The sequence below is a fragment of the Perca fluviatilis genome, chromosome 10 (assembly GCF_010015445.1).
Source record: "Perca fluviatilis chromosome 10, GENO_Pfluv_1.0, whole genome shotgun sequence".
In the NCBI taxonomy this organism is placed as follows: Eukaryota; Metazoa; Chordata; class Actinopteri; order Perciformes; family Percidae; genus Perca; species Perca fluviatilis.
In genome coordinates this window covers 1,470,038-1,494,663 of record NC_053121.1, presented here as the reverse complement: position 1 = coordinate 1,494,663, position 24,626 = coordinate 1,470,038, and the positions used below count along the sequence as shown (strand labels likewise).

Here is a 24,626-nt window from a genome sequence, read left to right as displayed (position 1 = left end):
TTCTGACGTCCGAGAATGTGGCGGCCTGATCCTTCTTAACAAGGATCAATAGAAGCAATTTCATCCCTTAATAAAATCTCTGATGTGTTTGGCTGCGGTATCACACTTCATCTGTATATACGGAGAGAACGGACACTTGGTCAGATTAAGATTATGCTATGATGAGCTGTCTAACTGGAGTTACTGTAGAGTGTGTGTGTGTGAGTCTGTGGATGTGTGAGGTGTGTTTGTTGCGGTGCAAACATTCATCTTTCTCTCAGAAATAATCACTCTGACTCGTCGAAAAACCCACAAGTGCGGGCAGGAAAAAACAAACAGAGGACACACATTAAACCATCAAACATCCTTGAGGAGCACCACACCATTAACTCCTCTCACCCTCTGCACAGCTCTGCCCTTTGTAGCCGATGGAGCACACACAGTTGCCGTCGGTGCAGGTGCCGTGGCCGCCGCAAAGAGGGTCGATGCACTGCGTGACAGGGACATCACACTCGGGTCCCTTCCAGCCGCTGTAACACACACAGGAGCCCTTGTCGTATTGGCCATTGCCGCTGCACAGCACTGGGCACGCCGCTGGAAGGACGGAGAAAGAAAGAGGGGTAGAGATTAAACTAGAGCTGGACGATATGGAGAAAATCAAATATCACGATATTTTTGACCAAATACATCAATGCCGATATTGCTGCGATTTTGTAGGGTTGACAATTGGTGCTTTCACAAAATATTTACACAATGACATTTTAGATAAATAATCATCAATATCGGTATATAATGACTATCTGAGTAAAGGAAAATAACAGAACAGCTAGAACAGTCTGGTAAATTTGGAAAATAACATCACTTTACTGTCATGTAGCCTGTAAAACTATGAACAGACAACACTTGCGTCATATCACGATATCCAAAATTTAATACGATATCCAACCTCATATATCAATGTCGATATATTGCCCACCCCTAAATTAAACCATGTGTATGAGAACAGGAAAGAAACAATGAGCAGGCTTTTTTAGAGATTCTCGATAGGAGTAAAAAGACATGACGCCCACCCACGCCCGACTCACCCCGCCAACACTTGGCGGTGCAGGAGGGTGAATAGAGTGGTTAAGGGGCTGGAGAGTGGCAGTGACGTGGAGAGTAATTACAGGCAGAGGTAACTAAACTATTCATCAAAGCCGTCTATCCCAGGTGAGCACAGAGCCAGGGAGACGTTAGCTGGGGGGAGCTGCCATTCATCATCAGACATCTTGTCTCGGCTCCACCTAAGGCCTCGCGCCATCTTTACAGCTCCTAATCCTCTCTGCTAGCTGCATGGAGCCCAAATGTGCCGGCTGCTCGTCTAATTAGACGGTGGAAACGACAGATTTTTTTCTTTTTCTTTTTTCGACGGAAGAAACACATTTGCATGCAGCTAATACCTTTGGAGCAGTCCATGCCGTGGAATCCTGGGAAGCAATGGCACACACCAGAATTACACTCTCCGTTACCATGGCAATTGCGCGGGCACTCTTGCACTGAATCTGCGAAGAAGACAAAGTGAGACAGAGAGAGGGAACGAGGGGAGGGGTGAGAGAGTTTGATGGAGAGCATCAAAGCATTCGATTAAAATCATTGTCACCATTCGTTCTTTGAGATACTACAAATGGAGTCAAGGCGCTCAGGGTCTCACAGTCACACCAACATCAAAAGCAAGTGCCCTCCGCCAAGATTCCTTTTCATTGCATTTTTCATAGTGTGGGGAGAATGCATTTTGAATCAGACATTCCTCGAGACGCCATTACCCATTTATCATTTCTCTGCACACCGTAACAGAAAATAACAATGTCTCCCTACTTTACAACAACAGTCCCAACAATCCTTCCTCTTCCTTATATTCTGCTACTTCCCCCCCTTGTTTTGGTTGTTCACTCCTCACTCTGGCCTCACCAAGGCCATTAATACTTCATCCAGGTGTAGTTGGTTGGTGCAACAAGGCCGATTTTAGCCGGACTCCATGTGTGTGTTTCTGGCTGTGTGCATACATGACTTCAGTGCTCCATCCACCTTTTAGTGACTCTTAACCCACTTACAAGAAGAGAGCAGTTTGGTGGGAAGAAATAGGGTCGATGCTAATGATAAGGAGGCCTTTTGGACTTTAATTCGTCCCTTCCTCCTTCGTTCATGCTTTTTCCAGCTTTCACTCTCCTTACACAAAGCATGACTCAGCCTCACTGCCTTCTGCTCAAACACTTCTGTGCCTAGCCATTTCCCCCTAAGCCCCCATGCCTCCCTCTTACCCTAATGCCACCTTCTCTTTCACTCCCCTCTTCAGCTCCTCCTTCACTCTACTTCACTCCATTCTGGTTTTGCCCCCACCATTATGTCTCTCCTCCAGCTCCCCCTCTCACTACTCACTCTAATTCTGCCCACAGCGCCTCTCCCTACTACTCTTACTGCTGAAAGCACTACTGCCAGATATTGACAGTGAAGGATTCTTTTACTCGGCTTGACTCTTTCTATCCATCCCCCTTATTCTCACACTCATGTCTCCAAAACAATTGAAATTATTTGGGGCGCTGTTTCAGGTTCCTAAAAACATCCAACTTACAGGGTTGCAGTGGTATTTTTGTCATGCACAAACACCACAGACGTGATTCTGGTATAATAAGTTGTGTTTCGTTTTTGAACACATACTGTCAATTTATGCTATGTTTTGGCAAACACAAATCTTTATACTCACTAGGCGGTCCTGCCTACTTGACAATGCTGCTATAGTTGTGTTGCTAGTGGCAACATTGTGCACATGCTGCTGGTGAGTGCTTTTTGCACCCTGTGAATGTGTAAAGTCTTTGATAAATATAGATAAATAATAAAATCTGACTGAATTTCTTTTTAATGCTTACTGATGATTTTTTAGTAATGACTACTAATGTAAACTTGATTTGTCTACTGCATCAACTTACCGCTCTGTGTTAATACAACAAAACTTGTTAAGTTTCAGTCTTTCAGTCTGTAAAAACTTAAATGGTTTAAGGCAACGGGTTTCCACTCAAATTTCTAGAAAAGCCAACTAATTCGGGATAACAGTGCAGTTAAGGTAAAGCAATTATGATATTTACAGTTCTTGGAGAGTACTACTGCATATGTGAAAACAGTTGTAGAAAGCCTTTTGTGGCTCCAGAGGGAGCTGCACAAAGTCTGATAAATTGCCTCAAGTGATGTCACTTGAGTCAGCATCTATTGGGGCTGAAGACTACAAGTTGAAATAAAAAAAAAACTAATCTGGGGGTGTGGAGTTAGAAAGAAGTGAGTTTACCAACCTCTGTAGTCCGCTCCTCATCACTGCTTGAGGATAGCGGCTCGAGGCTACATTAATCACTACTAGCAAAATGCAACTGAATCTATGACAAAAATGTCAGCAGTCGAGTTGCATTGTGGGTAATGTAGGGACCAGGTTTGGAGAACAAAGAAGAATGTGTGGAATAACAAAGACAATATTGTTTCTGCTGCATCGATTTTTATTCTTAAAAAACAACAACTGTCCATCGTGAGTCTGACAATGTTATACTGCAGGAGTACAATGCTAAATCGGTGGAGTGCTCTTTTAAATCAGTGTCACTGGTAACGAATAGCTTCGTCTCCAGACTCTTTCCATCTCCTAAATGCTGGTGCTTAATCTTATTTTGCCTCCCAAACTGCCTCTCCCTCCTTCACCTCTTTCCCTCCCTCCACCCATAACTACAAATGCTGACTGTGTCTCACCCATGATGTTTGTGCTGAAGGAAACTGTCTCTCTCTCCCGACCGTCGTTGTAGAAGGCCAGGTGCCAGGCACCGGCGTCCAGGTACTGGACAAACACCGCCTCATTGAGGACCACAGTTTGGATGCTCCTCCTCTCCCGTGGAGACTCGACCACGCTCCACTTCTCCTTCCCGTCCAGGCGCTCCATATAGTCATACTGCAGGAGAGAGAAAGTGTGGGGCAAAATCTATGATTCAACTATGAAGTGCTGCGGTGGCACTTTTTAGATTTTGAAAAATGACCAATAGTTGTATATGCTGGAAGATTTAAAGTTGCGCGAAGTAAGCGTGGCTGGAAATTGCCAAGGAAGCATGAAGAATGCAACAGAGAGATCCTTGAGGGCTGTCATTCTTTTTGGGTCGTCAGGAAACACTGCAGACTGCACTGTTATGTTTTACTGCTGCAGAGTGGCCACAACTTCATGATCTTTACCAGCTTAAGTCAAGTCGGGCAGTGAAACACTTATCTGGATGCAATTATCCCATTCTACAAATCAAATCTTAATTCTTAATAGTTAATTGAGTAGTCTCCAATTAATAAGAGGCAGTAAAAGTTACATTACTGTGAAATTTAATTAAGTGTAAATCTTAGACTAAATGAGTTTTTTTCAAACAACTATTATAATGAATCACAATTTAATTTTAAGATGTCCCATGACATAAGCAAGTTTTTCTTAATGCATTTCTCCATTTTAGCTGATCAATATGAATAATGTGTTCCTCGTGAATACAATTATAATTCTGTGATTAGCCTATTACCCTTAAGGTGTCGAAGATGTAGAATCTCAAACTTGCTTGCACTTGGTGCCAGATTTTACCTGTGCGTGGGAAGGAGGCAGGCCCTTGCGGATGTACACTCCGAACAGGGCGTCCTTGCCGAGGGAGATGTTGAACTTGAGGAACTGGGGTTGGCCGAGGTGGAGCAGGGACCTCCAAAACACTCCTGGAGGAACTTCTTGGGTCACCCGCCTCCCGACCTCGATGCTGCCCATGTCTATACTGCTGTTCCGGCCTGCCCATGGGCCTGGAGCGAGGGGAAAAGAAACTACATAATCTGTGATTATAGGCATCGATTGTCACAGTCAATAGTTAATCATCACAGTTAACTGGAAATAAGCTGCTATAAAAATTCATGGCCATTGAATAGTAGAGGACGAGCACCATTAGCTCTGCAAACTGCGTGCCCAAAGTTTATGTTAAAATGAGTGTTGTTTCATATGACGGTGGGATGCAAAACAATGCTTTTGTGTCAAAGCCTGCAAGACTGTGGACTTTGTTGTCTGGGCTAAAATGAGAGAGAGGGCTGATAGCACTGCAGGTTAGAGCTTTCCAAGCAGACACACAGGCAGGCACAGACACACACACACACACACACACACACACACACACACACACACACACACACACACACACACACACACACACACACACACACACACACACACACACACACACACACACACACACACACACACACACACACACACACACAGAAACACACAGCATCCTGCAATCAGGTCAGTCAACAGCAGAGTGTTGGGGCCCAGGCAGAAAAAAGACTGTGTGTGTGTATTTGTGTGCAGAAAAGCGAAGAAATAAAAGTAACAATGAGAAGAACAACAGCAGCATCTGGCCTAGACGGCTGGGGAACACAACACAACAGTCCTCTCATTAATACTGAATACAGACACAGAGCAGCAGCCCACATGTACCTATAGTACATGCTGTGTGTGTTACAGAGCGAGATCGAGCGAGTGAAAGAAGAATAGATAGAAAACCGCATGGGGGACGCAAAAGAGGGGGGGGAGGGGGTTGTGCAGTTGGTGTTTTAGCCTTCTTCTGACTGAGACGATAAACCTAGCTCGACACAACTCTCAGAGGAGCTGTTAAACAGCACGTACTGATAGCACGGCTCGTACTGTGTCATGAATTATCAAAATATTTCCGTTGGTGTGAGCCTGTTTGCGTGGCGCTATGCTATATTTTTCTTGTTTTCAACAAATACAACAATGTGTTAGTCTGTCCTTCAATACTTTCTGACTTTCCTACCCTGTCTGTGGCACTCAGCCCCCAGCCAATTTAATCCTACTGAAGACAGTAATCATTATAAAAAAAAATGATTTAAAAGAAACATATGGCTTTATTTCAGAAGTAAGTACTGCATTTGTTGGGGACTATTTTCAGCAGCGGGTTAATACACATTTGGCATGCTGGTGAGTATTTATAGCACCAGGATTTGAGTCAAAATAAAGTAAAGTGCCCATGTTCATCATGATGAAAGAACATGTTACCCGATGCAACAGTGTGGCTCACTGATGTATCTGTAATAGCTTTTTGGACAACAATGGAGCTTTACGGCACAGAGACGTTTTGCCTTGTCACTCTACATGCAGTGTATGGACTCTGATGTGGGGGTGTGTGTGCTGTAGTTCATACCTCTGCCTCCAGAGGGCAGCGTGGCCACATCACTGTTGACAGGCAAGCCCGCTCCCAGTCCGTTGTTTAACACAGACCGTCCGAATGGTTTCACCCCCCATCCCAAAACAACAAAAACCACCACAAAAAGGGGAGAAAAAAAAAGTTACAGGAGAGCTTCGAGGAGCAGGAAGGGGGAGGGAGGATAGGACATATGACTTGAATGATGGGTTGTCTACAAGCCTGGTATAAATAAAAAGGCCACACTTGAAAGCTCATCGGGCAAAAGAAATACAGGAGGCCAAACCTCTTGGTCTGATCTGTTATTTATATGGCAACCCATGCAGCTTTTATCGAACACTGCTTTTATACGTGTGTTAATATGTATCAATCAGAAAGACTGTTAAAGTTGCAGGTAACCTACAGCACAAAAACTGAGGCGAGTCTTACAAAACAAACAATTAAAAAAACATAAGGATCCTTTTCTTTCTTTTGCTTTCTTTACCTCAACCTCTCACAATATTCATTCAACCTGACAGCATCTCCTGCTTTTATTTGGAAGCCTTTACACCATATTGCAGAGAGCAAGTGACAGATTGCTCTCTGAAGACATTGCTCTATGACTCTCCTATCCCTTCTCTTCTTTCGTCCTTTGTGTTATTCTGTGCTGGTGGTAGAAGACTGCTCCAGCGTGTTCGCTCTTCACTTTGTCAGTTACTCTCCCTGTATCTCTTCCCTCCTTAGCCTGCTGCCAAGCGTCGCCTCCCTCTCCAAAAAACAGGAGAGAGGAAACAGCATGAAAAAAACAACTAAAAACTAACAGTCACTGTGCACAAAAGTAGAAGTTTTTTTGTTCGGTGACAGGTATGTTTGAGTGTTGTAAATGATTGGTTTAACGGTTTTAAACACTTGTGAGTAGAAATACGGCAGATGCATCGTTTGCTCATGTCTGAATATTTAAAATATGTTATAGAAAATGCACAATGCACCTGCAGTGCTGTATATATATACATGAAGGCTGTGATGTGAGCTTTGAGGATGCACATGGCGTGAATGCGTGATCGTGTACGATGCATTATGTAGGTGTTATTGCATGCCTCTCAGCGTTGGCCTCACCCCCCCCCCCCACATGAGCTTTATTACACCTGCATCTGAAGCCTGGGAATCAATTTCCCTCTTGTCAAATTCGATCTCCACTTGCCCAGTTTTTGCACACACAGGGATGAGTGTAAAAGTTGCAAGAAAAGGAGATGCGGCTTTAGGAATTGCTGCCGGGGCAGACTTATTCTCACCCCCGATGTCCCATCTCTCAGCCCCAGCCCCCCACCCCCTCACCCTCTATCTGTTTCTTTGTTTCTTTCTTTTTATGCTTCCTCTCTTTCGCGCTTTCTTCGCTCCCTCGCTCCTGGTCAAAGGAAAGCGCTGACACCTCGGCTGCTGCACGGCCTCCACTGTCAGCTCTTTTTTATTTTTCATGGGGGGGCTGGTATAGAGAACAAGAGAGACAGAGCGAGGGAGGGAGAGGAGCAGAAGAAACTACAGTGTCCTTCCTCCCTCTGTCTCTTCCCTCTTATATCCACCTCTTGTCCTTGCCTCTCTCATCACGCTGACCTTCATTCCTCTCCCTCTTTTCCTTCTAATGCCCCCTTTTTTCTTCGTCTTTTCTTCTTATCTTTGCCTGTCCTTCCTCGTAGATAACGTAGACATGCCTCCGCGCACGCATTGAGGCGCACGCACACGCAAAGATGGTATCACGGGAAGTAGTCGATGGAAAGATTACCTATTGAATCAGCAGGAGACAGTAAGCAATAGTGAGTCTATTGTGACGGTGCTCTCAATCTAGGTCATCCCCAAGAACACATCAGGCAGCCCTATAGTTAGTTTACTGTGTATGTCTGTTCACTGTGTGTGTGTGTGTGTGTGTGTGTGTGTGTGTGTGTGTGTGTGTGTGTTTGAGGGTTGGTGCACATGTGGTTTTCCCGAATGAGATTTTCTTTCCTCTTTTTTTTTCTGTGGTTGGTTGTGAAAGCTTGACCAATAGATGGCACTCTTACTCCTTGGCGACTTGAGCACAGAAGCTGATGCTTTGTCAACAGGTTTCTTTGCAGCAATACAAAGAGCAGGAGAGACGGAGAGGGAGAGAAAGACAGAGACAAAGAGAGACACTTGTTATCATTCTCTTTACAAGCACCATCCCTCATTTTAACAACACTTCTAACTTTGTTAGGGTGTAATTTTAGCCAAAACGAAACTGCTGAAATTGACTTATTTAGCTTTGTGTTGCCATAATTTTGAGCATTTTCTTGTCGCATCGTAATTGCAGTAATTACTGTTTTCAAGCTGCATTGGAAGGCTTTATTAAATGCCATGCCAGTAAAGCCTATCTGAATTGAGTTTGAATGACAGACACAAGGAGAAAAAGAGAGATTGTCTGACTTGGGCTGCGTTCCTTTTTTAATCTCTGTCTTCTCACATGCACACACACATGGAAAGATCACAGAAAAACAGGTTTAACAAGCAAACGAGTTGGATTAAAAATAGATCTGTTGCTTCAAGAGGTTTTTATGTAATCTCAATGCATAATTCAGAGAGGCAAAGTGCTTGCCATATCATCTGCAAAAGACAACATCTGAAACAGCGGCGTCAGCACACGTGATCTTGTGACAAAATAAGAAGAAGAAAGAAAAAAGGACAGACTGATGGATAGGGGGAAAATTGAGATGAAAAGAAGGAGGTGGTGGCTGGGCTCGGAGACGGAGGTCAGGAGCTCTTGAAGAAATCTTGCCGAACCTCGGCAGAGAGAAGAGAGGAACAGAGAGAATACTGGAGGACAGCGAGAACTGAGAGAATATTAAAGAACATGTCAAATCCCCTGAGGATAAAGGAAAAAGAGCAGGAAAACAGGCTCCAGATGATGTTGCAGAGAAGAGAGGAAGAGATGAATAAGGGGGCCCCCACGCATGGAATGAGGGAGGGAGAAAAGGATGGCAAGTGGAGAGGAAAGATTTAAGGGATGAGTGGCCCTGTATTCGTTGACTGGTTGGGTAAGAAAAGATGGTCGTGATTTATCCTTTGACAGTAAGTGGTTCTCAACACAGGCAATCAGACAGAAATACAATGCTCATGTGCTCAATGTGTGTTTTGGGGAAATATTTATACGTCTCAGAGTTAAAGGGTGCAAATGGATTTCTGCATGAGCGGGGGGAAAAGAGAGAGCAGCAGAGATGGAGAAAGGTGACTTTGTGGCAGACTGTCGCACTGAGTGTCCCATGACTGGAAAATATTGTATCATCATCATTCTGTTCTCTGGAACATGTTCCAACTCTCCCCCTCTATTTCTCTTGTTCCTCCTCTGTGCTCTTATGTCTCTCGCCCATTTCTTTCCCAACTCAACCATATCATTGCCTATTTAAAAGGCAGCATTTGAACCAATTGCACTGCTCCTAATTGCACCAAAGGCAGAAAATGGCCTCTTGCATGTTTTTGTATGTAATCTCCTGCAATGCGAGTGAGATTACACAAAGAGCACAAGTGTATGCACGCAGGCATGAACACACAGGCATCACACTCTCCTTTGCCATCTCCCATGGCCGTCCTGAAAAATGCATATTAACTGTTCTAATTCACCACTAAATTAACAACTCTGACCTCAATTAGGGCGGTAATTGTAGCTGAGACCAGCCCCCCATCCTCAGCCCGGCTGCTAATTGGTTTAGGAAGCCTTTTTACCTGCCTTTCTGATTTTCTCCATCATCCCTCCTTTAGCGAGCTGGTAGACATTGTTGTCCAAAACAAACACATGCACAAAAAGCAGCCAACCTGAGAAAACTCACCTTTGCTGTTTTTTTTCTGTATCACTCGCACCTCTCTCTCTATCTCTGCGGCAAAGGGGTGCAGTGCTAATATGGAAGGGGAAGAGCACTGTGCTGCCTCAGGCTCTTAATATTCAGGCCATTTGGGATATTTCTTAGAATTTACCACACAATATCCACTTATGTAGTCTATAAATAAAGCAGCCTTCTCTCTCAGCTAAGTTTTGAAGGCGCTGCTTGCTGAGATCATTTAGAGTCTCAGACAGAGGGACGGGGGCGGCGGTTGGCTTCTGCCCTTGGGGGTCATAGACACTGAGAGAGACAATTTGTCTGCTTCTGAGTGTGTGTGTGTGTGTGTGTGTGTGTGTGTGTGTATCTGTGTATGCATGCTTAAATATCGCACGGTATTAACAACAAGTTGCACACATGCCGAGCACACACTGCAACCCCCGACGGGACCTCCTCACCCAGCTGATGCAACTGAACTGTAATTGACTGCAACACAAAAGGTTATGTGAGTTTTTCTCGCAGCTTCCCACCTGCAAAACAGTGTCTAGTGGAGAGAAACGGCAACTCACTCAATCACACGGCAGAAATGGCTTCCTTATTGGCACTGAAATACTGAGACGACCCGATGCAGATGTAGCCGTGCGTGCGTGTGCGAGTGCATGTGTGTGATGGGCTAAATGAAAAGAGATGTGAATCTGAGTGATGTCCTCTTTTCTGAATCCTCATTTCCTCTTCAGATATCTCTACCCTGACCCCTCCCCTCCCTGCACCTTCTCTTCTCCACATCAACCCACTCTGCCTCGCCTCATCCCCTCCTACCTCGGTCCTTTCCCTCTCATCGATCTGTATTAGAAACAGGATATGAGGAACTATGCTATCTTATCACAGATCAGAGAGTGAGAGAGAATGAGTGAGGAAGAAAGACGAAGGAAGAGTACGCTCTGGAGGCCAAGAGACGGAGAGACTGAAAGAAAATGAAAGACAGAGAGAGGAAAAGAGAGGACAGTGATTTCGTTCACTTTGCCTTCATCCATCTCCTGTTTTGCACACAGGACTAGTGAAGCACCATAGGCCTAATTGGACTAACGATTGGGCCCTGATAAGACCCGCACTAATGAATAAATGAATGAGGAAATAAATGAAATGAGCCCATGCACGCTAATGCAGTCAATACGAACACTCAGCAAAGTCAGTGAGTGGATGTTTGCACACATCAAAGCAAAGGATATATCCTCCAAAGCACGTACAGAAACTCCAGGTATACAAACAGAAAGTCAAAGGATGAACATTGATGTTTCCACCATGTACTGTATGAACAAGTGTGCACCCTGCTCTGCATCACCTGGCCAGTGCAGAATCAGATGACCCATTTATCTCTCTGGTGCAGATGGTTTAGCACCTTGTGCCTGGTCCTGGTCATGCCCTGGCCTTATCTAGGACCGGCAGCGTGCAGTAAGATCCTAACCTTTATCAGTACGACAGGCCCTGCTGCTACGGACACACGCTCCCCGTCTGATCCTTATGCCCAGGTTCCTGCATTCACCATATGCCCCTCACCTCACACATTCAAGCACACACACACACACACACACACACACACACACACACACACACACACAAAAAAAAAAAAAAAAAAACACACACACACAACACACACACACACACACACACACACACACACACACACACAAAAACAAAACAAAAAAAAAAAAAAAAAAAAAAAAAAAACACTGGCATGAGCGACACATCCTGACCTCTAGCTGTTCCACCTTGGATCAGCAGAAGGGAAGCCACATGGAGAGTGAGAGGGGACTTTGGGGTCAAGGTGCTAGCTTTGGAAAGCAGCCACATTGTAAGACCTGCAGGTCTGACACAACTCAAGCAGACAGTCCACATACTCAAGGGCTCGCTGTTTTTGTCTCCTATTTAAAAAGATAAGATAAAAAAGTAATATTATGAAAATTTGAAAACTTTTTTTATACGTTAATAGCAACTTGATCATTTGTCTTTTCTCTTCGTTTTCTGTTAACAGCAGCATTACCCACTAACGGATGTGGCTCCCAAAAGAGGCGAAATATTTTAAAATCTGTTTAAAAATCTAAATATAATAATGTTAAAAACTTGACACATAAACACATTTGCCACCTACTTTTCTCTTTATGTTCTATTTCCAGAAGCATGAGGCAGGGGGTTGAGACTCTCCTGTCGCATCCATTCACCGAGACATTCTATGTTCTATTACTTAAAGCATGTACTGAGCCAATGGTTCCCAAACTTTGTGTTAACACCCTCCAAGAGTCACAAGGGGGGTTTCTGGGATGATTAATAAGACAGGGAAGAGGAATAAAAATTATATTTCTGCGACAAAAACATCTGACATTTCTGTGCTTTGCTTTCTGTCATGGAAAAAAGGTATTAGACATGAAAGGAATGTATGATTTGTGCATTGTCCATGGTCATGGTTTGGTTTTTTGAGAGGCCTCAGAGTCCTTCACACTTGGCACGCTTAATGTGAGAAGGCTCTGGGAGTCCGGAGGTTTAAATAGGATGAAAACCTTGTAGATGAGCCAAACTTTCATGGTAAATAGTCTGGATCAAGGGGTTACGCAACATTGTCATTCTGTATGACATGGGACATACTTTAAGTTTTACATACATTCAAGTTATAAATCTGTTATTTATCTAAGTGAAGATTGACCTGAAGTACAACTTTTCATCATCACTATATTTATTGTAACATGACTAATTTCACATCTATTCTCTCTAAAAAAAAAAAATATTCAAATCCAAGAAGGGAACTTTACTCTTTGGTTGAACTCTAAACTAATAGAGGAGGCATTGCTTTGCTTTAAAGGGTCAAAATAAGTTGGGAACCCCTTCATTAAGCTGTCAATGGTGCAAGAAGACGTTATTTATTGTAAAATGGGATAATTAGTGTCCTGTGTGTGGCAGGGAACATTTAATTTGGAGGCATGGTGACATAAAATCTGGGGGGAAATTGTTTTAAAGTGATCTGGTCCTTTCAACAGATCTGGGTTTGTTTTTTAATCAGTGTGATGTGATAATGTGTCTCAGGTGATTTAAAAATTGGCTCCCCTTTTTGATTGGTTGTTACAGCCTGGGGCTTTAGTATAAAGATGTGTCTTGTCTCTAATAAACTCAGTGCTGACAATGGGCGGGAATTCAACCTTTTCCTTCATATTATTTTCAGCTATGGGTAGTTTTTGTGATTATGTATTATGTCTTATACTTCAACAATTTTACGACAAACTGTGGATTTCTTGACTTGGAAAATTATCTTTTAAATTGCCAAACATTATATGTGTAATTCATGCCACAATTCAAACTGGCTCAAACTATTTTTTCAAAATAAGGTCCCATGGTGGTCCACCGGAATAGGAAGGGACTTTGCCTCTCTATAAATTCAGTGGTGACAATGTGCAGTAATTCAATCTTTTCTTTCATATTTCATTTTCCTATGCACCTGTCTACCAGGTGTACAATAGATAACACTCTAGAGAACAATCTGAAAATCTGTAAAAACCTAAATCAATGAACCTCTCACACACAAACTCTCTAAAATGCCACAATTTTTAGCCAACCTGTAAAGGATTACTTTGGCAGTACAGCGTTTTTGGACATTCTGATGGATGAAGAAAATATGCAAGATTTTTAGGAAAATGTAAACCTCTTTGAATAGAATAATACCTAGCATATTTTGGCAGAGCTATATATCTGCACAGTAAAAATCATTGACATGTTATTATGTAAGGGAGCAGTGATATGAATACACTGAAGTGAGACACTTCTAACCGGGAAGAATGGGCAGTAAGCGATTGTGATCAGTCTGGTACAGCGAGACAGCAATGATGGATGGAAAGTGGTCGGCTTAGAGGCATGAAGGTCACACTCGATGGCAGTGCATGTGTGTGTGTCTGTACGTGCGTGCGTGTATGCGTGTGTGTCTGTTTAATCAATAGACAGGGGAGCTGAGAGTAAGACTAAAAATACATTGTCTGTGTGTGCGCGTGCATGTGTGTGTGTGTGTGTGTGTATTCTCATTCATCAGTGGTGACAATACCATGTGGAGTATGCCACTGCGCCCGACAAATTCAGCCATCACACACGCACACATTCACACGAAACACCCCTGCAAAGGTGACACCAGCGCCGCAAGCAAGTTTACTCATTGCAGTCAAGGGCACACCTGTGTCTGCGTGTGTGTGTGTTTGACTGTGCACGTACTGTATGTGCCTGTGTGTGAAAACAATCCACCTGGACTCTGACATGTCCTCGATCTTTCATCTATGTATCAAACCAGCCTTTTCCTCTCCTTTCTAAGCACAATGCATCTCTTTATCTGTCTGTTGTTCTCTCGCTGTACATCTTCTGCCCTCTGAGACTTACATCCTTCTTCTCTTTTATCTGTTCCAACTTCTTTTGCCATCATCCCCCTGTTCCTGTCCTCCACAGTCTCTCTCTGTCCTGTCCTCTCTCTGTCACACTCCCTCTGTTCTCCGCTCGCTGTGATCAATTAGGATACATTAGTCCCACAGATATTCCAGGTGACAGAACCTCAGGAGGCCACGCTCTCCTTCATCTCTCCTCCTTCTGCCTCCCCTCAGTTTCTCCTGTCCACACCAGGCTATGTTGTCACTCCTGCTCCTCTTCCCCGTCAGCTACCCTACTTCTCCCCGGCAGTGCAAACAACAGACCTCGCTCCTCTCTCCTATTTTTCCCCCCTTCAATCTCGCTCTCATCCCTCACGGCGCCAACAGTGACATATCAGCATCATCCCTTATCTCCTGCGTCTCTCCAGTCATCTATCCTCCTTTTGCTCTTCCCTTTATGTTCGGGCTACAGGCTGACGGTGACGCACCTCCCTTCTTCCCCTCTGCCCTCTCTGCTCCGACTCCATTCTACCCCGTTCTTTTTTCCTTCTCCCTTTCCCTTCCTCTATCTCGCTCTCTCCAGGTTGCCGTTCACAATGACGGACCTGTCTTCCCCTCCTGTATGCCAACCGTTCACCTGTATCCTAGCAACCACCTCTCCTTTGGCTCCGGTGCTCCATGCGGAGCAAGCAAACAAGACGCCGGGGGAATGAAGAACAAGCACTCTCGTTTATCCTCCTCCCTCCATTCGTTCAGTCATTCCTTCACACGCAGAGACGAGGCCAAACTCCACTGGAGTTGGAGGCTAAACACTTTAACTGAAAATGGGTCCTCACATACAAATACACGCTCTCAAACTCATACAAACACACTTTTAAGTACAGAAATGCACAGACACACAGCTGCACAGATTTGTTTGTTGTGTTTGGACGTGTGTGTGTGTTTATCTCATCCCAATGGCTCCGTTCTAACAGTGGGAGACAGTGAATAAGCTTCAAAGAGATATCATCTACCGTGCTCCTGAAGCATGCTGAGTCCAGCCTTTCTAAATAGTTTTCAGTGTGCATGCATACGTGTGTGCGTGTTTCTGGAAGATTGTAGAGCAATTTCTGAAGCTTTATTTATGGTCTTGAGAAGCAAAAAAGAAAATAAATCTGTTTGAGGGCCAGCACGCCCTCAAAGCCTCGCAATCAGACACACACATTGTCGCACACATATCCCGTAGGTAGTTCTTATGGAAGAAGCACTCACACACATACACGCACAGACACACGCACAAAAAGAAAAGTGCTGTTCAGGCACATGTGTCCTGGTGTAATTTATGAGTGGGCTCCTGGGCGGATGCCTCAGAGGGGTCCTCTTCACGCTACATGGCTCTGGGTGCTCTGCACAATCCCCCTAGTGAGTGCTGGGCTCTTTCTCTTTTCTCTCTCTCTCTCTCTCTCTCTCTCTCTCTCTCTCTCTCTCACACACACACACACACACACACACACAAACAAGAGGTACTACAAAATCCCCCTTTTGAGCAGTGAACTCTTCCGACTGAAACTCACTGCACGATTAACGCTACAAAAAGCTAGGTAAACACAAGGGTTTCAGGCTTGGCAGCACTGCTACAGCTCTGTTCAGCACAGACAAAACACCAGAGCAAAACATTTCCTTACAGCAGCTGAAAAGGGGCCCCACAGTTAGCAAAAGTAATACCTCACTCAGCTTACCGAATTATAGCCACTTGCACAATTAAGTTTGGCGGTAAAGCACTGATGTTTGGCATATAATAAAACGGTAAATACACAGAAAGTGGAGCTTAAAGGAAAACTTATTAGCAACTCTTGCTCCTCACTCACTGAGTTTTTTTCATTCAAAGGGCAACATTATACAGTACAGTATATTCACAATGTATTGGGATATTATGCTTTACAGTCTCTTTTTTAGCTAAAAAGTAATTTCTTAGTATGGCTAACAAGCTATTGCTAATTACTTAAGACAGACAGGCAATACTGTTAACAAGTTGTATGTATCTGGCATGTACCCAGATGGCACATTAACACTGATGTAGTGGTAAAAAGTGCATAAGGCAAGCAATTATGTTCTCAGAAATAGACACATTTTTTAATTGTTTTCCTTATTTGTTCCTTATCAGCTTTATATTATTAACAATTACATGTCCTCTGATGAAAACAAATATTGTGTCATTGCAACCCCAAGAGAGCCCTATGCTTTTAATAAAATAAGATGGAGGTTTTGGTAAGTTTTAATGCTCCACTACCTCCCTGCCCTCAAGTATCAACGGGGAGGTCTTCCTTCCTCCCCCCACTCCTGTTTTGTAGCTCCATATGTGGCTGTCCAGAGCAGTGTGACCGTGTAAAGCTCAGGAGAGGATGGATCTGTCTGTGTGCCCCAGGCAAGGGGCCTTGATCTGCTCTGGAGGACACACACCACTCTCAAGGGCACTCCGAGGGGGTACACAAAGCACACACACACACACACACACACACACACACACACACACACACACACACACACACACACACACACACACACACACACACACACACACACACACACAGACTTGAGTGCACATATGCAATTTGGACACATCCAGGCAAGCAAGCTGAGGTGCATAAAGTCTACAGATACACAATTACACACTCACTACGGATGGGTAGACGGATGGAGATGTGTATACACTCATATATATATATATATATATATATATATACACACACACACACACACACACACACACACACACACACACACACACACACATATATATATATAAATAAATAAATAATGCAAAATTATATTAATAATGTATGTAGAGGAGATAAGCGGGTTGTTCTTTCTGCTGATGCCACTGTTTCCTAAGATCCCCCATCTGTTGACTCTAGTCTCTGGGGTAAGAGGCCAATCAAGGACTCAGTGACACATCTGCCTCCTCACGCACGTACACACACAGACAGACACACACAGACAGACACACACATGCTCGCACGCACGCACACTTTTTCTGTTCCTTCTCCTTCTATTGTCCATCTCTCTCACATTCACGTACACATACACGTGTACACACACACACACACACTGCATTCTTCTGTCCAGTGAATGAGGTCAAGAGGGAATAAAATCCTCACCCACACACACACTCCCACAAACGCTAAGAAAGTGCTCTCTCTCTCTCTCTCTCTTCCTGACAGATCCACCAGTAGTATCAGAATCTTCTCCTGAGGACCTCGGTAAGTGCTCTCCTCTGAGTATATACCATTACTTCATGTATGATTATCACATCCAATACCCTACGTAGGTCTGTTAGGTGTTCCTATCTTAACTGATACCTGCTCATGGAAACAGGCCGAGTATTCTGTGGTGTGTGCATCTTCCTGCCTGTCTGTGTGTCTGCCTGTCTGTTTACTGATGCAGAGTGGAGGCCAGGGCTCATGCTGAGTCAGATTTTGACAGTGCAGCACGAGGCGACAGTGACAAAGCTCACACCTCAAGAATCTGCTTTGTGATTACAACGGGCCGTTAGCTTGACACTTTTTTCCGCTGTGTTTCGGGATGAATACTAATAAGAGCAAAGTTCATGTATTATGGGGTCAGGGGGAAACAAACACAGCTAACAAGCTGAAATAAAAGAGATGTGTGACTAAGCATGTGTGCATTCAGAGGTACTGACTATGTGTATTTTTAACTCCTCATCAAAACCCTCTAATTAAAACAGATCAAATGTAATTAATTCCCTAATGAATAATACTTGGTACGAGGTCATCACTTACCGATGAAGTAGGACAGTAGGATGGCCAGCAGGGCAGCGGCTGCGATGGCTGTCACCGCGGCACATTTCCAGCTGCAGTACTTGGACGGCTTCTTTAGCTTGAAGGCTGAGCGGGAGAAGGTGTTTCTTGGCAGCAGGCGAGGGGGCGGAGAATACACCGTTCCCGAGGTCAGAGGGTAACCGGGGGAGGAGCTACTGAAGAGAGGGGTGGTCCCTGACGACGTCTTGAACAAGAAGTGTCTGAAGTAGGAAAAAACACAGGAGGGGAAAGGTCAGAAAAAGATGACCTAAATGTTCATGTCATTAGTCGATACTGGTGCTGAGATAAGAGGTTAAAAAAAAGCTCTGGTAGCTCAATGGGGAAGGTAAACATGGGGCAGACACACCACCCAATCAGAGTCCAGATGACAGGGTCACATATGTGCAAGCTTCTGTCCAATTTCTTTTTCTGATGATCCCTTCCTGCCATATGGGTTTGAATATCCTTGAACTGATTGTGTTTCCAATTCAGCCCGTTCCAGTCCAAGGTCTTGTTTTAACCTCCACCTGCTCTACTCTTTTTCTCCCCCTTCTATTCCCTCGCTTCGCCTCCGTTCACCCCACTAACAATGCGCCTCGTTTCTGCTCTCAATGGCTTCAGAGGATCACTGCTGTCCCCTTTACCTATCCCCATTGCCCCAGTGAGGTCAGAGCTCAGAGAGAGGATAAAAGAGGGATTTGAACCATCATCCCTTTGCTCGTATTACCCATTATCCTCTGAAATCGCTTCACCTGCTCACCCAACGTGTCTCTTTTGACGCTCTCCCCACCCTCCCCTTCCCCATGCTATCATTTTTCTTCACCCTACTGCTACTCCACGCCTTCTCACATACATTTATACATCTCACTGTTCCTCAGCATCTCCTTTCTCTCATCATTTCTTCCTTCATTCACTCCTAAAAAGAGTGTTCCCTCCCTTCTAACTTTCAGTCTTTTTTTCTGATCAGACCTTGAAGGAACATTGTTGGGGAAAAAATGAAACACTGCACTTCAGAAACTTTTCAAAGACACAGTAAGAAAACTTTTGTGACACCTTTTGCAACACACACACACACACACACACAGACAGACACACACACACACACACACACACACACACACACACACACACTCGTAGCACAAACTGAGAAAGAGGAACTGCCCCTACACAGACAACAGGTGGTACGACAGAAGAAAGCCCTCAGGTGAGTGTGACAGATCAGAGGAGGCAAGGTCACTCTATTCCCTCAAAGATGACTGAGGAGAGGGAGTTTTTGTCTGCTTGTGTGTGTGTTTGTTAGTGTGTGTGTGTGTGTGTGTGTGTGTGTGTGTGTGTGCACATGCTCTGGTGCTTCTGTTGTTGTGAGTTTGTGATCTTTAAAGCGAGGACATTTCTGCAAAAGGTTTTGTCTGGTTTTCACCTCTCCAAAAGGCTGTTTGAGGGCTGGTGTTAGGCTTGATGTTAGGCATGTTGTGATGGTAATAATTCTTGTTATTACAACTTGGTTCTTATTTTCGTAGTTTTATCCATCATTATAGACCTTTTCAGTGGAATTCCATTGCTAAGCAACAGCCTTGCCCCTTGTTAACTTCCTGTCATATGATGTCATTCACATACACTGCAACAGGAAATCAACGATGTGCCCTTTAGAATATTTATGTTAACTGTGAAATGGTCTATATGCACCAAAGGAATTGCTGAGATCTGGGCACACATCGACATTGCTACAACATACTCTAAAAGTGCTAACAATAATGTCCAGACAATAAACAAGCCAAGCAATAAGCAAGATGATCTTAACTAGTCTATTTGGAGGCAAACCCAAAAGTGAGCACACCCTAAAACACTGGTAATAATACCTCATTGCACACTGTAGGTTAGAGTTGAACCAGGAAGTCAGTGGAAGTCTTGGCTATGAAGTTAAAACCAAAATCAAGACAGACATGTCCAAACAAAGTAAGTCCTGAAAACAAGTAATTATGGAATTAACATTGTTAGGCTAACTTTACTGCTACCACCGATGAAAGATAGCTAATGCTAATGACATTGACTGGTTTAATGATTTTAAAAAGACATAATTCAAATGGCAAATCTTGGATGCAAATATTTTATTACCATGCTAACACTGATTTCAAGTTTGAAAGTTAATCATCTAATGCTAGCTTTTAGCTAAGATTAGCTTAAAGAATGAATTGATTCAAAATCTATCTGTTGCCAGGAAAATCGAGCGTTAACTGGCTGTACGCTTTCTTTTAACATCATTTTTTAATCTTTGGGAATTGGAGAATAGCAAATAATTCACAATAAAAAGGCTAAAGTCCAAGTAAAATCACGAGTCATTGATGTTTAAGTTGAGTTACAAGTCTTTTCTTTGTCAAGTGGAGTCTAAAGTCACCAGATTTGGGACTCAGGTCTGCCCTGGCTCCAAGATATGTGACCCACATAGAGTCCTCAGAAGTAAAATAACGCAAACGTGTTAGTGCACAAATGTGTGTCAGTGCTCAGTTCTTATTTCTGTAGCTCACTGTCTCTTTCATTCAGACTAGGCTAGCAGGACCAGCAATAATGTCTGCTATTTCAAATGATGCTTAATTGCACTTTGCTGTGTGGTTTTCTGTCCTTTTGATGTCTTCAATAACTTATGTTTCATAACAGTGTGTCTGTAGGCCTACATGTGTCTTCCCTTCTAAAAAATAGTTATGTGATGTAATGTGCTCAGAGCATGAAGATTTGGTTTGGGAGCACCGCTCCACTCTCTATCAATTATTCAGTCAGTTGTGCTCTGCCTCTCTCTTACTCTCTTATCATCTGATTGTTGGATTGCTATCCTGCTAGATTCTTCTCTGTTTTCCTCCTACATCTTTTCTCTCCTCTGTCCTCCCCCTTTTACCTGTCAGGTATGCTGCGTGACACCAGAGAAAATACAGGAAAGAGAGGGGGATGGAAAAAAAAACTCTAGACAGATAGAGGCTGAATGAGCGCGAGGAGAAAGCACGCAAAGAAATATGAGGTTATTTTCTAAAAATACCATCCTCTCAGTGTCACAGCCATCAATTTTAATGTGCATGCATAAATCTACATGCTCCCAAATGCAAGAACGCGCATGGCTGTCTCCGCGTGTGTATACACGCAAACGCAAAACACACACACACACACACACACACACACACACACACACACACACACACCAAGGTCAAACCAGCATGTGTCTTTGCTTCAACTAATTTTCACAGCCACTGTGTGATGACAAGGCCAGCGGTAATTAATTACATAAACCCTAATGTGTGTGAATGCAAGGAGGGGGTGAGCTGGTCAATTACTTGCATTCCGTGCAACACAATGTATGCGATTTAATGTGCTGGTATGCATTTGAACGCGGGCACCAAATTCATTTCATTTCCTGGCTTTGTTGTTTGTGTGCAGAAGCTCCACTGTGAGCTTAGTGTGGGATGGGAATATGTCTGTGGGCAACACTAATTACGAGTAGGAATGGAAAGTGTCTAATGTGCTCTGGGGAGGTAATTGACATTGATTTATGTTGCGGAGGACTATGGAGGGTTTCTATCATAGCAGGCAGCCGGCAATCACAATACTGTATCATTAGGCCGGGGTGTGTGTTTGCTTGTATGTGTGTCTGTGTATTTGTGTGTGAATATTGTGTCGATTTTTGACAGTGGTCCAGCATGGAAACGTCACACATAATTAGAGAGAGCTGACAGAGACCTCCCTCCCCTCAAGTCTACCCATTGCTACCTTGCTGTCATGCATCCTGTCTTAAACATGCAACACACAGACACACAGACACACACACGCACACATACACTCATACATGCAGACCACGCATACAATAACTCACATACTGACAAACATTTGCACAGACTCAGACATAGGTGCCCACCAACGCACAACAATAAAAATTCATGTGGGTTTTCTTTCATGATATTGGCCTGTACGTGCTCCTAAACATTTAATTTGCATCCACGTCTAGCAAAAAGTGACATAAGAGAAGGGTGGAGGATGGATAGGGAGGCTACAGATTAGAAGACAGACAGTGAGAAAGGGAGGATGTGTTTTCACTCCATTCCAACCCTGCTCCCCAGTGAGAGAAAAGAGGACCTGGACAATTAACCACAGAACAGAGAGCATGCTGGGTAATTAGCAGGAAGTCAAAGCTCGCATTCCCCTTGAGCGAACAAACACACATGCTTTCACGCACGCTTTTCATTTTCTAAGCTCTCACAAACATGTGGTTGCTTATGATAGCACTCTGAGAATAATCATCAGAGGTAGAGAACAATTAGCGGAGGTCGACTCGGTATGGGGGTGACTGAAAAACGGTCAGATCTGAGAATGAAACAAGAGGCTCGGGGAGTGGAGGAAGCTCAAGCATGGCGTCATGACAATTGTTCCCAACTACAATTGTAGGAAACAACAATCGGCAGATGGACGCGGTATATGGGCATTCATTTGCTGTGTGTTGCTTTGATGGAGGACATTCTGAGGCTGAGTGATATGTGTAAAAAGAAAAAAATATACAAGGCATCATCTAGTATTCAACTATCCACAGACGTTATTAAGAATTTCTTTGCATTAAAGGAACAGTGCAACCAAATGACACTTTGTTTTCACACTGTGTTTTTTTAGTTAAGGCGCCCCACATCACCTGAAATACACAATACCTCTGCTATCGTCAGAGGAATTTATAAAAATGTTATGAAATGTAATATTAGGCTTATTAAGCTTCAGGGAAAATGAGCAGTGGTAAAGGCCACATACTTAATGAGTGAGGCGATTGTTCATCATAAAGTAGACGAGATGCGTCAGGATCAGTCTGATTAAACTCATAGTAAGATCATAGTGAGTAATTAATCAAAGCAGCATGTTGTGATGCAGGCTTAAGTTAGTTTGATCATCACCATTGGGACCCAATAGAGTCTGCATTGAGTTGAAGTTATTTTTTAGTTCATATCATCCAGCTGGACTTGTATCATCAATGGCTTTGAAGGGAAGTGGGGGGTTTAAAACTCTGTGATCCTTTGCCATGTTTCAGGGATTTTGGACTGCTGTACCACCTATACACATTAAAAGAGTGAGTCAAGGGGTGTGGTTCTGTGCTATACTAGCTCTGCCGGTATGACTTCATCAAAAGGAACAGTATTGCAGCAGTGGTTACATTTGCAAAGCAGACAAAAAGTGTGTAACTTCAGTTTTAACCCCCCAAAATGACATTTAGTTGAAAAAACAATCTCACCGCAAGGTTCATTAAGTAGCTGTGCTGGACATGGGCTCCATCTTCTGACGAAGATCATGTAACATGATCAAATGCTACAGAACAGCTTCTAAATGAGATAGTTTTCTCAATTGTTGCTGGTGATGTTACCAAAAGCTAGAGAAAAAATATTTTGCGTGTTTTATTACACTTTGAAATGAATTCCTGAATTAAGTGAAAGTGCATTTATAAAAATAGCTAATTTTGTTAGGGTAGTGGCTCTGCATAATAATATTAGATAAAATGTTTACAGTATACTGTATAATACAAGATCATATCATTAATAACCCTGACATTGTATTATGTGGTTCTCATATGCATATTACAGTCTTGGTTACAGAGCTGGGCATGAATCCACCCCCTGTTGATCACACAGCTAGCATCTTCGAATCTGTCCCTGCAGTAATGCATTTGAAAGTAACCTACACCCCACCACCCCACCCTCCGCTGCTGCTTCAAGATAAATTGAGATGCTGCAACCCTCTCGGCGATCTTATTCCTCCCCTAGAGCTGTGGCCCAGAGCGGAGGGAGCAGTGGGTGCAGGGGAATGTCCTGAGATCACAGGGAGAGATTGAAACTGGCATCAGCTAGCCAAGAGGCTCCAAGGGACCGATTGGAAATCAGGTGCTTTCTTGCAAAATGCTGCAACACATGTACATAGTTGTGCAGACACACACCCACACCCACACCCACACACACACACACACACACACACACACACACACACACACACACACACACACACACACACACACACACAGGCCCTAGCCATCTATAGTCATTTATCTCACACCGGTAAATGTATCCATGTTCTACGGGCCCCAATCTCCTTCCTCTGCTTTTCTATCTTCTTTCACACACACTCCCCAAAACAATCTCCTTCAATCACCACCTCTCTCCATTTCTCTCCCTCTCGATTTATCTCTCCCTCCACTACCGTAAACCATTCCTTTCCATTTCTCCCCTTTCTCGCTCTCTGGACTTATATTTCTGTGCTATTTCACCCCCTCCTCCTCCTCATCTATTCCTATCTCTCTCTTTCTCTGCCAGTCATCCACGCCCTGGGGTGTTCTTAGGTGATCAATCTTCATCCTCTCAGCGCTGTCACACTATCAGGTCAAGCCAAAACACACACACATGCGCACACACATTT

At 43.7% G+C, this 24,626-nt stretch overlaps 1 protein-coding gene across 1 annotated transcript in view; it reads right to left on the bottom strand.

The window, feature by feature from the left end:
• The window catches only part of tenm2 (teneurin transmembrane protein 2), a 300,069-nt gene that overhangs the window by 30,102 nt on the left and 245,341 nt on the right, over positions 1 to 24,626 (bottom strand). Inside the window, exons 7-13 of the mRNA XM_039813221.1 lie at positions 18,186 to 18,424; positions 15,804 to 15,819; positions 6,216 to 6,322; positions 4,598 to 4,803; positions 3,742 to 3,937; positions 1,419 to 1,520; positions 379 to 573 (exon numbers count right to left, since the gene is read on the bottom strand). Coding sequence (XP_039669155.1) covers positions 379 to 573; positions 1,419 to 1,520; positions 3,742 to 3,937; positions 4,598 to 4,803; positions 6,216 to 6,322; positions 15,804 to 15,819; positions 18,186 to 18,424 — 1,061 coding nt within the window. The remainder of the gene's footprint in view (positions 1 to 378; positions 574 to 1,418; positions 1,521 to 3,741; positions 3,938 to 4,597; positions 4,804 to 6,215; positions 6,323 to 15,803; positions 15,820 to 18,185; positions 18,425 to 24,626) is intronic.